Source organism: Ahaetulla prasina, chromosome 7 (genome assembly GCF_028640845.1).
Source record: "Ahaetulla prasina isolate Xishuangbanna chromosome 7, ASM2864084v1, whole genome shotgun sequence".
Classification (NCBI taxonomy): Eukaryota; Metazoa; Chordata; class Lepidosauria; order Squamata; family Colubridae; genus Ahaetulla; species Ahaetulla prasina.
The window spans coordinates 6,742,454-6,757,206 of record NC_080545.1 but is presented as its reverse complement, the minus strand read 5'-3'; the positions used below and the strand labels follow the sequence as shown (position 1 = coordinate 6,757,206).

The following is a 14,753-nucleotide window of genomic DNA, read 5'->3' as shown; positions in this document are numbered from 1 at the left end:
CCGGTTGTTAAGTGAATCTGGCTTCCCCATTGACTTCGCTCATCCGGAAGTTGCAAAAGGGGATCACGTGACCCGTAGACACCGCAACTGTTCATAAAACAGTCGCCAAGGGCCTGAATTTTGATCATGTGACCATGGAGATACTTGCAGAGGTTATACCTGTGAAAAATGGTCATTTTTTTCAGTGCTGTTGTAACTGTGAACAGTCACTAAATGAACTGTTGTAAGTCACGGATTTCCTGTATGTGTTTATGGGGTTGATAGCCTGCTTTAGTTTGGCAAGATTCTGTTTATTGTCTTTCTTAGTTTTTGGAGCCTGACCTACATGATGATGTAAAAAACTCTTTGAGGTCCTGGCATAAGGTGGATGCTATTTTTGAAGGAGGCTTAAAATCAGTTTCTGGCGCTTAACCTGAAAATGAATTTATCCCTTTGACCGAAAACAGACTGTCTGTTCACCAGCAATTTACTAGCCTTGTTCTCGGAGTGCTTGATTGTTTATTTATTGAACTTACGTTGCACAAAATAAGCCTTTTTATCATTTTCTTTTCATTATATGGTGGTTCCCCTTAGCAAATGATGTTGCGTATGTTTTTGTGGCTTAGAATCTATGCAAACCGTTACAGCTGATAATATGAGAGCTAACAATTCCAATAAAAATTCTTCTCTATTCTTAGCCTTTACTGTATTACACGACTGCATTCCTCTTCGAAGCTCAGCAGACTGAAAAAAAAAAAAGAACAAGTATCAGAAAATTGTGTATATTCCTGTGTGTTATATCTTACTCTCATTTGGCTCCAAGTTACCCGGTCAATTTTTAATTATCAATAGCTTCAGTAATTTTTTTTCTGAACGCAGCCAAACAGTTGGATAGCTAATTCTACAATAGTGGCCAAAATTGTGGAAACCTTTTTGGAAAAGTGTATTTTCCAAAACTAGATAATAACACCACTTTTTTTTAGAGTAGTACCATAAAATTTTATATTAATGGAAAGATAATTTAATCAAGAATGTAATGCAATATCTTTTATGAAGGATTTGCTATTAGAATAGCAGTTACAGTATAAAGAAGGAAAGTGAAACACGTAAAAAAAATGAGATATACAAAAATTATCCCCATGTCAGTTAATACTTGGGTAACCTTTAGCATGAATGACGGCCTTACAACGTCTTTCCATGGAGTGAACCAAGTCTTTTAGTTCTGCAGCTGTTATAATGGGAAACAAAGATTGAATGATGGCTTCTATTAACTGGGTTTTATTGCTGGGTCGCTTCTGACTAACCAGTTTCTTTAGTCGGCTGCATAGATTTTCCATTGGGTGAAGGTCTGGGCTATTCCCAGGCCATTCCAGCAGTGGAATATAATTCTCTTGAAACTCCCAAAAAACAACAAAAAAAGTGTTGTTATTAGCCACCAAACCTCAAAAATACACTCAAAAATACAAGGTTTCCACAATTTTGGCCACTACTGTAGAGTACTCCCCCCCCCCCCCCCCCGTATTAGCTTGTCCCTAATTTTGGAAATAAGTGGTTCATGATGTATATGTGAGGAAGCCTTTATAGTTTATGTAAATATAGAAGTTCATGGGAAAAAAGTTGCAGAAGAAAATAGAGAAAGCTATTTCTTTGAAGTACACTCTAAATGGAAAAAAGGATTTGGAGCCGTTAAATAAGTAACAATTTAGAACATTTTAATTATAGAGACTGAGGAGGTTGTCAACAAAATATAGAACAGAAAAGATCTACCCTACCATCACTGGTGAAAAAGAAGAAAATGTGAAAAAGAACAGATATAAGGATATACTGCCATGTAAGTCTGAATCCCTTTTTAATAATGTTTCAATCTTTCCGTCAACATTTACAGTGTTGTACACAGGTGAATTAATTGGTAATTATTTGCGGAAAAGAATATTTTTCCTAAGATGTTTCATCCGGCAAAATTAATCCTTTTTCTGTTTGCCACGCTTGCATCTTCTATTTAAAAACTCTTTCCAGTGTTAAAAAAAATACTAAGTTTTATAGCCAAACTACTGTGCTATCTATTAATAGATATGCCCATCTATTTTCAAAAAATATTTCTTACAACTTAGGGAAAAAGAGAGAAAAGCTGGAATGAATATTCACTGTGCACAGTATATAGTTTCTGATCGTATGTTATTTGAACGTACATGACATTTAAAGTGATACCTTAAAATAAAAAAACAAACCCAAAACTGCATTTGTGAATGTTTAACTAGAATTAAAATGAAAGTTTAAATATGTAAATATTTCTGCTTTGTGGTATCGGCATTTTAAATAATGACAATTGCCTTGTTTTGTTTTCTTCCGCTGCTTTTTATCTTCTCATCAATGCAACAAAATAAAGAAGTAATTCTTTTCACTGCCTGTTGTGTGATTAGATTAGTGGGCTGCTAAGACCACATATAGTCCTTGACTTACGGCCGGCCTTTTAATGACTTTTCCACGTTGCAATGTCCTTGAAAAGATGGCTTCACAGCTTGTAAAGCCCTTCCAGCCATTATAAAACGGGACATCTTTACAATGTTATGATTTGCAATGATTACAGCCGGTCGCCAAGAAAAGGTTTGTAATCTTCTCTAGTGACTTCCCCGGAAGATCAGTTGGGATGCCAGCACAGGGGAGGAATGGCAGCGGAAATTTCCCATGGGTTGCAGGAATGAAGCTGAAATCTTCAGCTGCTGTCTCATAAAGGATTTCCCCTCATGCACAAAGAAGGCGGGGGGAGCTTATTGTGGGGCTGCAGGAACAGAGCTGAATTTCTAAAGATTTTAGCTCTGTTCCTGCAGCTTTCACCCCCTCCTGCCGGCCAAAAAACAACAACGTTTGAGATCAAAAAGGCTGCCTGTTGGAAGGATTTCAGCTCCACATGGAATCCTTTGGCAGCAGCTCTTTTACTCTATCTGATTAGCGACCTGGGTGACAGCTTAACGACTGCAACCAGAAGGGCCAGGATTGTGGTTGTTGACCGAAGGGAGTCCCGTGGCTGTTTTGGCTAACAGTTTCTTCGCTCAACAACCGAGATTCCAGCCTCAATCATATTTGTATTTTGAGGAATATTTGCACATATAACTAGGGTTAACTAAAGGAATTGAGTTTTTATTTAAGAGGGCTGACTATAATTGACATATTTTTTTTTTTGCTGGGGAGCGCACCTCCTTAGCTTGCGAAGTAATTTTTCCAAAATCATCTGTATTTCAGTTGATCACAGTAGAGTTAAACTGACGTTAAAAACTCCCACTCAAGATTCGGACTACATCAACGCAAATTTTATTAAGGTAGGTATTAATGTTTTATTACCTCGGGTAACGTACGTGTGAATACCTCAAAAGGCTTGACTTAAATTTCTGCCTGGAGATCCACTTTGGTATGGAAATATTGTGTGTGAGCTTGAATTCAAAGAAAAACCCCAAAACAAGCATAACAAAGATGACCTTGTAAACCATTAGTACAGGAAACAATAATTGCCAAACTAATACAGCAAAATTAGTCACAAAACCAAAGGAAAAAAAAATCTCTCATTTTAGCAAGATGCAATAATAACCTGTTTGACCGAGTGTGATAATTTGAAACTGAATTTGAAACGGCTTTAGTTAATAGATTTGAATAAAATGTATTCACGAATAACTTTTAATTAATCGGCCATTAGCATGTGATATGTATGTTGCCTGGTAACATGCAATTCTTCCAGAAGGCAGAAGTAAATTAATATCATTTGTTCTTGTTTGTTTATATTGTGGAAGCAATAATGTGTGTTATTCCTGCAATGGAATGGGATCCCCATTCCAAGCGGCTTATTATTATTTTTCTCTAACAATTTTCTTAAGAATTATGAATGGAAAGAATCAAAAGCACATAGTAATGACAAAAATGCAAACAGTAAAAAAAAAAGTGTGAAAATATACCCTTTTACCCCAGCAAGTAAAAACAATTTTAATAGTATATCACCATCTCTAAATACATTGTAATCTCTCTTCACCCCACAGCATATCTTTTAAGTAAAAAAACACCCCAATATCAAAATCAAAAACATTTTGTCAATCATTCATTGTCAGTAAAAGTCCAGTAAAAGCAATCATACATATATATTTTTTCTTTTAGCCTTGCTTGAATAAGCTGACTTTGTATTCCTTCCCTAAGTTTTTAAGGATCTTATTTTTTAAATCCCTTCAAAAAAAAAGGTCCCGGAGCTAGGTTTTCTGTTCATCTGTTTTCTTAAGCCAGAAATCTTTCAGAATGTTAACATTCCTTTCTGTGTATCCAGTATGTAAAATTTGTCATTTTGTTTGTTATTTCTAATAAAATTGTAACTGAACTTAACAGAACTCTTCTGTTTAGCCAGTAAAGAAAAGTTACCCAAGTCAGTTTCTTGGTTCACTAGCAATGCATCGCCTTTAAGGAATACCCTACGTCATCCATCGGCTCCATGTGTTTATCCATGAGCAGCTTATATGATGGAAAATGGTTATTATGGGTTACATTTGAGGGCTCTGGATCCTTACATCTGTAGCGCCTTTTCCTCAAAACCAGATTAGGCGATTCTTAATAGCGTCCTGTGTCCTTTAAATAAAACCTCAAAATTGGATGTTGGTTTTGTCGACTTGTTTTTTTAAAAAAAAAACAAAAAAAAACTGTTTCAACTTTGGGAAAACGAGGCCAGTAGGAAGAGCGATCAGTTAAAGAAAACAATTCCGACCTTTTGCAGTCTTTAGCTGGACAGCAACATAACAACACTCCCTGAACATTTGGGCTATTAACAGTGATTTTATGTGAGGGTTTGTTATGAACTTGTATTTCATTCATAAAAATTGGTATTTGCCTAGGACAGTGATGGTTAACTATTTTGAACCTGAGTGCCCAAAGCAGGTGTGCAAATGCACTCCCATGTGCCCAATCCCCCCCCCAATGCAATGGAAGCGTGCTCCCCATGCATGTGCCCCATCCTCATGCATGTGTCGTCCCCCCCTGCACATACATCCTGTGCCTCCCACACATGTGTCCACCCCCGGCACTGTTTTGGCTTCCAGGTTAATGAGGGGGGTGAGGTTTTGGGCCTGAAAAGCCTCCTGCACCACCATGCGCCCTGCCACCCTACCCATGCGCGGCAGGGACCCGAAGACCAGCTGGCCGGCGGGAGGTGCGTGCGCATGTGCGGTGGAGCTGGGCTGGGGCGACGGCTGGCGTGCCTCCAGAGAGGGCTCTGCATGCCACCTGTGGCACGCGTGCCATAGGTTCACCATCACGGATCTAGGATTTCTCTCTCTTTTTTTTTTTAATTTACATTTATATCCCGCCCTTCTCCGAAGACTCAGGGCGGCTTACAGTGTATAAGGCAATAGTCTCATCCTATTTGTATATTTACAAAATCAACTTATTGCCCCCCCCCCCCAACAATCTGGGTCCTCATTTTACCTACCTTATAAAGGATGGAAGGCTGAGTCAACCTTGGGCCGGGCTTGAACCTGCAGTAATTGCAGGCTACTGTGTTCTAATAACAGATTAGAACACAATAATAATAATAACATTCTCTAAATGTTCCTTTCGGTTTGAAAAGGAGAGCTTGTTGATATTTTGCATCCGTTTTTAAAATTGAGCTACAGTACTTTAGATCGCATCTATCTTTGGAACCATCTTGGTTGGGCCTTTTTGTCATGAGAGAGCAGTCTTAAAACGTGTCTCGTTCTGTAGTAATATTCTCTCGTATGCTGCAATTTCAGGGAGTACATGGACCAAAAGCGTACGTTGCTACGCAGGGACCACTAGCAAACACCGTCATTGATTTCTGGAGGATGATATGGGAGTACAATGTGGCGGTAAGTATCTTAAACACAGGCAGCTCTTGACTCGCAACAGTTCCTGTAACAGTTCGAAGTTACAGCGGCGCTGAAAAAAATGACCGTTTTTCACAGTTACGACCTTTGCAGCATCCACGCGGTCACTTGGTCAAAATTCAAGCGCATGGCCAGCTGATTCACATTTATGACGGTTGCAGCGTCCCGAGCTTACCTTTGGCAGACTTTCTGACAAGCCAAGTCAGCGGGGAATTCGGATTCACTGAACCCCTGTGTTCCTAACTTAACAACTTCAGCCATTCGCGGTGGGAAGAACAGTCATAGAACGGGGCAAAACTCACGTAACAAAATTGGCTCACTTATTCACAGAAATCTGGCGTTCGATTGCGGCCATAAGTCAAGGACTACCTGTAGAGAATGGATTATATTTTGTGGAGCTTTTGCCGGCACTGATAGGACTGGGGCAGGCTGCCAAATTCCCATCGAAATTTAGAAGCAGATTGGCTGAACGTTCCTATATTATTTCAGACTTTCTTAAAGACGAATGAGACCAGTAAAGGTTCTGGAAAGTACGATGCTGCACAGGTAGTCCTTGAATTACTGTATAGGTTTATCTCACTGCTTACCTTTCTTACAGGTAGTTCGTTTAGTGACTATTCAAAATTACTGTCCCTCCATCTTCCCTGAGTCTTCACACTGCCTGGTTTCAGGTCGACGTTCCGGGCTCAGAACCCCGGACAGCACCCCGGTATCCGGGGAGCCGGTTAAATTTTAAAGGAGATTCGGGTTAATGTCAGGGTTCCGAGCAGGGGTGAAATCACTTACCTTCCTTACCGATTCGGAAATGCACACGTCCCACCTGCGCAGACCTTCTGCGCATGCGCAAAACCTTCTGTCCATATGCAAAAGGTAAAAAGCCTACTACTTCCTGGTTAAAAACAGGAGGTAATGACACTGGGGCGGGTGGGCGGAGCTTCGCTCCACCATCGCTACTGGATTGCCAAACCACCGGCCATGATTGCTACCAGATCGCGAGATCCGGTCAGAACCGGGAGCATTTCACCCCTGGTTCCAAGTAACATCTCCCTCCCCAACGAAAGAAGACTCGAGGCATGAAGTTTCTCAAAGTTCCATTTTATTAGAGATGTCATATTGGCACATCTGGGAAAACCCGAATCTGAAAGCTTCCAGGTTTGACCCACCCAAAGGAAAGTCCAGGTCCCTTCCCCTGCACCCACATGTCCATCACATGGTCCAATCAATGTACAGTCCCAACTGGAGAGGCCTCCTAGTCACACCTCCCCAGGTGCAGGGCAAGATGTCCTTGACTCTCTGAGAAAGGGATGTTATTTTGACTACATATCACCCATGCTCCATACAATCTCCCCTCCCAGTTTCCCACAGCAGTAAATGTGGCAGGCTTGAAGATCCAACGAGGGCTGACAGTTACAGTGGAACTGCAAAAAAAAACAAACGATTGCAGCATCCCGACAGCCACGTGATTAAAATTCAGATACCTTGGCAACTGACTCACATTTATGACGTCTCCGGGGGGGGGGATGTCACATGATCCCCTTTTGTGAACTTCTGACAAGCAAAGTCAGCGGGAAAGCCGTGTCCCTAACTTGACTGCGGTTGATTCACTTAACAACTGTGGCAAGAAAGGTCGTAACATGAAGCAAAACTCACAGAATTGTCTTAAAAATGGAATTGCTTAGCAAAGGGAATTTTGGGCTCTCATCGTGGTCGTAAGTCAAGGATTTCCTGTGCCTTTTAAGTCTGTAGGGCTGATACAAAACGCAACTTGCCCACATGTATTGGCAATAATTTTGGCAATGTTTTATAGACACATTTGGTTTTTTTTTTTTTTCTTCTTCTCCTCCCCAGATTATTGTAATGGCCTGTCGGGAATTTGAAATGGGAAGGGTATGTATGAATCACAATCATTTCCTTTCCAAATTTGCTACGGGTGAGAATGAAATTAGAACCTGATTACGTAAATGGTTTTTACTTAAGTGGCAAAACAAATCCCTAGAGAAGGCCACAACTAGTTTATTAATTTTCTTTACTGACGTCTCAAGAGTCTGTTTTAAATCAAATAGCATTGAGTATTTTATTGTGCCCCGTAAATCGCCAGTTTATTAAAAATCCGTACACGGCTGAATTTTCAGACACCCAAGGCCGATCTTGACTTGAATTTTCCAAGTTTCAAAAACATTTCAATGTGAAAAACCAAGAAAGTAGACTGTGAACTAAAAATATTAGGAGGGTTTTATCCAGGTAAAGTCTAAAACGTATGCCTTTCAAAGTGTGTGTATATATTTTTTTAAAAACGGCTAATTTTACTAACAGAAAAAATGTGAACGTTACTGGCCGCTCTACGGAGAAGAAAGCATTTCATTTGGACCATTCCACATTTCTTGTGTAAGTGTTTTTTTTTTTTAAATGAATGGTAGCCTTTTAATGAAGTTGTCATTTGTGTTTAATGTGCATAGCTGTGCGAACATTGAACACGTAAAACCCGTTTTGCATTCTTCTGCAGTTACATGAATTAGTCACTAGTGGCTCTGAAGTGCTTTTACTTTGAGTAGATTAATAATTGTATGAGAAGCAAAAGCAGGTTTTTAAAGTCTTGGTGACATTGATACCTTGTTCAGACGATTAGAATAAAAAAATGTGTGCTTTAATAATGGAGCGTTTTTCTTCAAAATTATACTTCAAAAAAAGAGGAATTGTAAAGCCTTATTCAGATTATAGTTTAACAAGAAGCCATGCTATGGGTATCTCTTGACATTTCCCCTCTTGTTAATTCTGATGCAATTTAGAAGATTGGCAGATTTTTATTTCCACTTTTAAACTGCCACAATTTGATGTTTTGCACAAACCTGGCTAGATTGGTCAACCTGAGCAAAATTTTCCATTGCTTCCTTCAAGCTTCATAAATCATGGTTTGAAGTTGGCTTTTTGATGAGCGTCTGTAAGGCTAAGTAAATTTGGGCAAAATTTTAACTTGCTCTCTCTCTCTCTCTCTCTCTTTCTCTGTTTAGGAAGCTGAGCAGGTCAGAACCGATTACTATATTAGAACCCTGCTAATCGAATATCAGAATGTAAGTAGATAAAACATCTCTTTCCCCCCCTCAAGCGAAACGTGATAACGATGCTTATTTTGACTGCCCCATACGTGTAATTGTTTTGCTTTTCACAGTGTGTTAATATATATAGAATAAAGGAATGGCTCTCAATTTGTGAGAGTTGGCAGGTAAATTCTGTTTAAAGGTAAAAGTAAAGGTTTCCCTCGCACCTGTGTACTAGTCGTTCCCGACTCTAGGGGGCGGTGCTCATCTCCGTTTCAAAGCCGAAGAGCCAGCGCTGTCCAAAGACGTCTCCGTGGTCATGTGGCAGCCATGACTCAACGCCAAAGGCGCACGGAACGCTGTTCCCTTCCCACCCTATTTTTCTACTTGCATTTTTTTTACGTGCTTTCGAACTGCTAGGTTGGCAGAAGCTGGAACAAGTAACGGGAACACACTCCATTACGTGGCACTAGGGATTCGAACCACTGAACTGCCGACCTTTTGATCGGCAAGCTCAGCGTCTTAGTCACTGAGCCACCGTGTCCTAAAAATTCTGTTTAGCTTCGATTAATGAGGATTTGAGAACCTCCAGAAGTTTTGGGTGCTCCATCACTGGAGGCTTTTAAGAAGAGACTGGACAGCCACTTGTCTGGAATGGTACAGGACAGGGGTGTCAAACTCGATTTCATTGAGGGCCACATCAGAGTTGTGTTTGACCTCGGGGGGGGGGGGCAGGGTGTGTGTGTGGCTAGCTCGACATCATTCGTGTCAAGGGCGCCGATAGTGGCCCGAGTGCTCTGCCAATGAAGGGCTCCTGAGTATCGTTTCCGGCTGCGACGGCCTCCTGCAACCGAATGAAAACTAGGGCTGGGAAGTGGCTCACCAGGCTAATGCAGCCTGTTATTAACACACAGCTGCCTGCAGTTACAATTACTGCAGGCTCGAGTCCCACCAGGCCCAAGGTTGACTCAGCCTTCCATCCTTTATAAGGTAGGTAAAATGAGGACCCAGATTGTTGGGGGGACAATAAGTTGACTTTGTATATAAATATACAAATAGAATGAGACTATTGCCTTACAATACATACATACAATTGTAAGCCGCCCTGAGTCTTCGGAGAAGGGCAGGATATAAATTCAAAAAAAAAAACACCAAAAAAAACCAACAAAAAAAACAGAGCTCATGAGGGCCGCATGCAGCCATTCCCAGCTGGGTTTTCACTGGCAGAGGTAGCGCAGGCCAGTCCTTCACTGTTTCCAGGGTGACCTCGTGGGCCGGCTCCGAGCACCCAGCGAGCTGGATCCGGCCCGTGGGCCTTGAGTTTGACACCCCTGGTATAGGATCTCCTGCTTGGGTAGGGAGTTGGGACTAGAAGACCTCCAAGGTCCCTTCCAGGCCTGTTATAACTGAATGTCTCAGATCCCCGACAGATGATAAAATGTTCCTTTTTTTCGTTCTTTGTTACCTGCCTTTTTAGAAACCGTTGTGCTTTTAGCTGTGCCTTGTCCCCTTTTCAGCTAGAGGAAGTCTGAAAACAGGGCAGTGTGGAATTTTTTTTTTTTATTTGAATTTATATCCCGCCCTTCTCCGAAGACTCAGGGCGGCTTACACTGTGTCAAGCAATAGTCTTCATCCATTTGTATATTATATACAAAGTCAACTTTTTATTGCCCCTAACAATCTGGGTCCTCATTTTACCTACCTTATAAAGGATGGAAGGCTGAGTCAACCTTGGGCCTGGTGGGACTTGAACCTGCAGTAATTGCAAGCAGCTGTGTTAATAGACAGACTTAGTCTGCTGAGCCACCAGAGGCCCTTTCTTTCTTTCTTTCTTTCTTTCTTTCTTTCTTTCTTTCTTTCTTTCTTTCTTTCTTTCTTTCTTTCTTTCTTTCTTTCTTTCTTTCTTTCTTTCTTTCTTTCTTTCTGATAGTTTGGGAGGACTAATGTAAAACATCCCATTTTTCATTCAAAACAAGGCAGGAAGAGTCGGAGCAGAGTATTTTTAGCTAAAGGAAGACTTCATGACTAACAGTAATACCCTCAGGGGAAAAAGCCAACGTAGTCACTGGACTAATAATGAGAATGAAAAGCTTTAGTCGGCCAACAGTGAGAGAGATGCTCCTTGGGTAGATCTCATAAGAGTGATGGAAACAGAGCTTCCAAATCATGCAGAAGGTTCACTTCAGCCATCTGGATCCTTTTTGGGATCTTGACTTTCAGACAAATATGCCTTCGGTTACTTATTTTTCGCACTGAAGGGTGTTCGTTGCCGTGTGAGGCATTCCGATGCCCTTTCCAATTTGGACTTCTTCCGTTTGCCTCAAGGTGATCAGCTGATCCTCTAAAGCATCTTGGAATCTGGACTAAGCTTCCTGTAGGTTTTTGCAAATAGGATTTAGATTGGGAGCGTCCAACCTGGGCCGCCGTTAAGTCCTGTGGACTTCAACTCCCAGAATTCCTCAGCCAGCATGAATTCTGGGAGCTGGAAGTCCACAGGTCTTGAAGCTGCCCGTGATTTTAAGATGCTTGCGCTTGCAATTTTGCAGGCAGGTTTCCAATGCATAAAAAGTATACAGAAATTGAATATTAAACCTTGTGCTTTTACCAAACCCAAGGTTTCCCACCCAAAAAAATGCAGTTATTTAATTTATTTTGATAGACTATTGCATAGTATCCTAAATAAATAAAGGTATGTAAGTTGGAAAGTTGGATTGCTTTAGCTTCTGTCTTTTTCCCATTATTGTAAAACTCAAGAGAAATTCCAGCAGGTGTTCCAATTAGATCAGTCGTAGCAATTCGTGCAGAGCTATTGATATGAGTTCAGGGGTGGGCTGCTAGGAGTTCGGGGGAACCTCTAAGTAAGATTCTGCGCAGTTTGGAGAACCCCCAAATCCCACTCCACCCTGGCCCTCCCAGGTGTCCCCGCACTGCCCGTTTTGGATGCAGGTAAATACAGGGCACACGCAGAGGGTTGGGGAGGGCGAAAAACGGGCCTACCAGAAGTTCGGGAAGAACGGAAATGGGCCCGTTTCCGGCCTCCAGAGGGCCTCCGGAGCCTGGGGAGGGCAAACCCCCCCCCCATGGTGCAGGAGGCCAACTAGGCCACGCCCACCCAGCAACCGGATAGAGAAACTTTTGCTAAAATTTTTGAAGCCCACCCCTGTATGAGTTCCTTTAGCGTGGTACAATTACCCATCACTAATGAGAAATTTGCGGAAAATTGCACCTTCTCAAAAGGGACGGTTTTATAAATAACGCAACATCCTTCTTAACCTTTTAGGAATCGCGTCGAGTATATCAGTTTCATTATGTAAATTGGCCTGACCATGATGTTCCTTCCTCCTTCGATTCTATTCTGGACATGATCAATTTAATGAGAGAATATCAAGAACACGAAGACGTTCCTATTTGTATACACTGCAGGTAAAATTTGTTCGTTTTTTTTTTTTTGATCATTTCAGGAGTTCAGTCACAATTGGAAATATTTGAGTAGTTTTTCTTTGATCTTAATAATCTGGGAAGAGTATTGTCTGCTCTTTTTCATACTTTCAAAGTGTGTATAATAATATCAGATAAAATTGAGTATATAATATCAGAAAAAATGGATAAGAAAAATATGCACTTAATATTACATGTCTTAACAACAGCAAGGATTATATTCGCATAATACTGGAAAAATGAAGACATGCCACAAGATGAAGAGATAGCCAGGAAGATATTCGATTGTGCAGAAATTGATAGGTTGACACTGAAAATTAAACAGAAGATGTATAATATTATCAAACATGGAATCTGTTTTACCAACGGTTGGGAAAAAGGGGTGGAGATTAAGAATGTAGAATAGAATAGAATAGAATAGAATAGAATAGAATAGAATAGAATAGAATTTTATTGGCCAAGTGTGATTGGACACACAAGGAATTTGTCTTGGTGCATATGCTCTCAGTGTACATAAAAGAAAAGATACGTTCATCAAGGTACAACATTTACAACACAATTGATGATCAATATATCAATATAAATCATAAGGATTGCCAGCAACAAGTTATAGTCATACAGTCATAAGTGGAAAGGGATTGGTGATGGGAACTATGAAACGATTAATAGTAGTGCAGATTCAGTAAATAGTCTGACAGTGTTGAGGGAATTATTTGTTTAGCAGAGTGATGGCCTTCGGGAAAAAACTGTTCTTGTGTCTAGTTGTTCTGGTGTGCAGTGCTCTATAGCGTCGTTTTGAGGGTAGGAGTTGAAACAGTTTATGTCCAGGATGCGAGGGATCTGCAAATATTTTCACGGCCCTCTTCTTGATTCGTGCAGTATACAGGTCCTCAATGGAAGGCAAGTTGGTAGCAATTATTTTTCTGCAGTTCTAATTATCCTCTGAAGTCTGTGTTTTCTTGTTGGGTTGCAGAACCGAACCAGACAGTTATAGAGGTGCAAATGACAGACTCAATAATTCCTCTGTAGAACTGGATCAGCAGCTCCTTGGGCAGTTTGAGCTTACTGAGTTGGCGCAGAAAGAACATTCTTTGTTGTCCTTTTTAATGATGTTTTGATGTTAGCTGTCCATTTGAGATCTTGCGATATGATAGAACCCAGAAATTTGAAGGTTTCTACTGTTGATACTGTGTTGTCAAGTATTGTGAGAGGTGGAAGTATGGAAGGGTTTCTCCTAAAGTCTACCACCATTTCTACGGTTTTGAGTGTGTTCAGTTCCAGATTGTTTTGGTTGCACCACAAGGCTAGTCGTTCGACCTCTCGTCTATATGCGGATTCGTCATTGTCTCGAATGAGACCAATCACTGTTGTGTCATCTGCGAACTTCAGTAGCTTAACAAATGGATCATTGGAGATGCAGTCATTGGTATACAGAGAAGAGAAGTGGGGAGAGCACACAGCCTTGGGGGCCCCTGTGCTAATTGTACAGGTATTTGATGTGATCTTGCTTAGCTTCACCTGCTGCTTCCTGTTTGTTAGGAAGCTTGTGATCCACTTACAAGTCTGTTCCGGTACCTGTAGCTGGTTTAGCTTAGTTAGAAGAATGTCTGGAATGATGGTATTGAATGCTGAACTAAAGTCTACAAAAAGGACCCTTGCATAGGTCTTTGGAGACTCAAGATGTTGTAGGATGTAGTGCAGAGCCATATTAACAGCATCATCTGTTGATCTATTTGCTCGGTATGCAAATTGCAAGGGGTCTAAGAGCGGATTCGTGATGGTTTTCAGGTAGGAAAGCACTAGCCTTTCAAAGGTTTTCATGACTACAGATGTTAGAGCAACTGGTCTGTAGTCATTCAGTTCCTTGATGGTGGGCTTCTTCGGCACTGGGATGATGGTAGAGCGTTTGAAGCAAGAAGGAACATAGCACATCTCTAGTGATTTATTGAAAATATGGGTGAAGATGGGGGCCAATTGGTCAGCACAGACTTTTAAGCAAGTAAATTTGTATTGTTAAGCAAATTAAATACCCAGACAACACAATATTTGTTAAGCACTAAGAAATGTATTTAATAGAAAATTAATGAAAAAAATATTTTTAAACTATGATACCACTGAAAGATTTAAGTTCTACATTTAAATCTCAGGAATATAAATAAAGCTTTATTAGTTAGATGCTTCGGAACGCCACAAAATTAGAAACATTTTTGCTTAATAGATTTGTTGGACAGCAAGTATGTATTTTCTACCCTTATTTCCTCTTCTATCCTTTGATAGTAATTACTTTACAAGAGTCTCTTGGCTGCTTGAATAAGGCGAGACGAGTGGCTAGAAGAGAAAGGGTGCCTTTATATATATTTTTTTAGTGCCAGATGAATAGTTCTTTTATATGTTTCCAGTTACTTTAAAAGCCATTTTTTATGCATGTTTG

General features: G+C 40.6%; 1 protein-coding gene across 1 annotated transcript in view; it reads left to right on the top strand.

Moving 5' to 3' along the window:
* Positions 1-14,753, top strand: part of PTPN12 (protein tyrosine phosphatase non-receptor type 12) — a 60,540-nt gene that overhangs the window by 26,502 nt on the left and 19,285 nt on the right. The window contains exons 2-8 of the mRNA XM_058190307.1: positions 1,702-1,810; positions 3,220-3,296; positions 5,736-5,831; positions 7,698-7,736; positions 8,163-8,234; positions 8,858-8,917; positions 12,165-12,307. Of these exons, the coding sequence (XP_058046290.1) occupies positions 1,702-1,810; positions 3,220-3,296; positions 5,736-5,831; positions 7,698-7,736; positions 8,163-8,234; positions 8,858-8,917; positions 12,165-12,307 (596 nt within the window). The remainder of the gene's footprint in view (positions 1-1,701; positions 1,811-3,219; positions 3,297-5,735; positions 5,832-7,697; positions 7,737-8,162; positions 8,235-8,857; positions 8,918-12,164; positions 12,308-14,753) is intronic.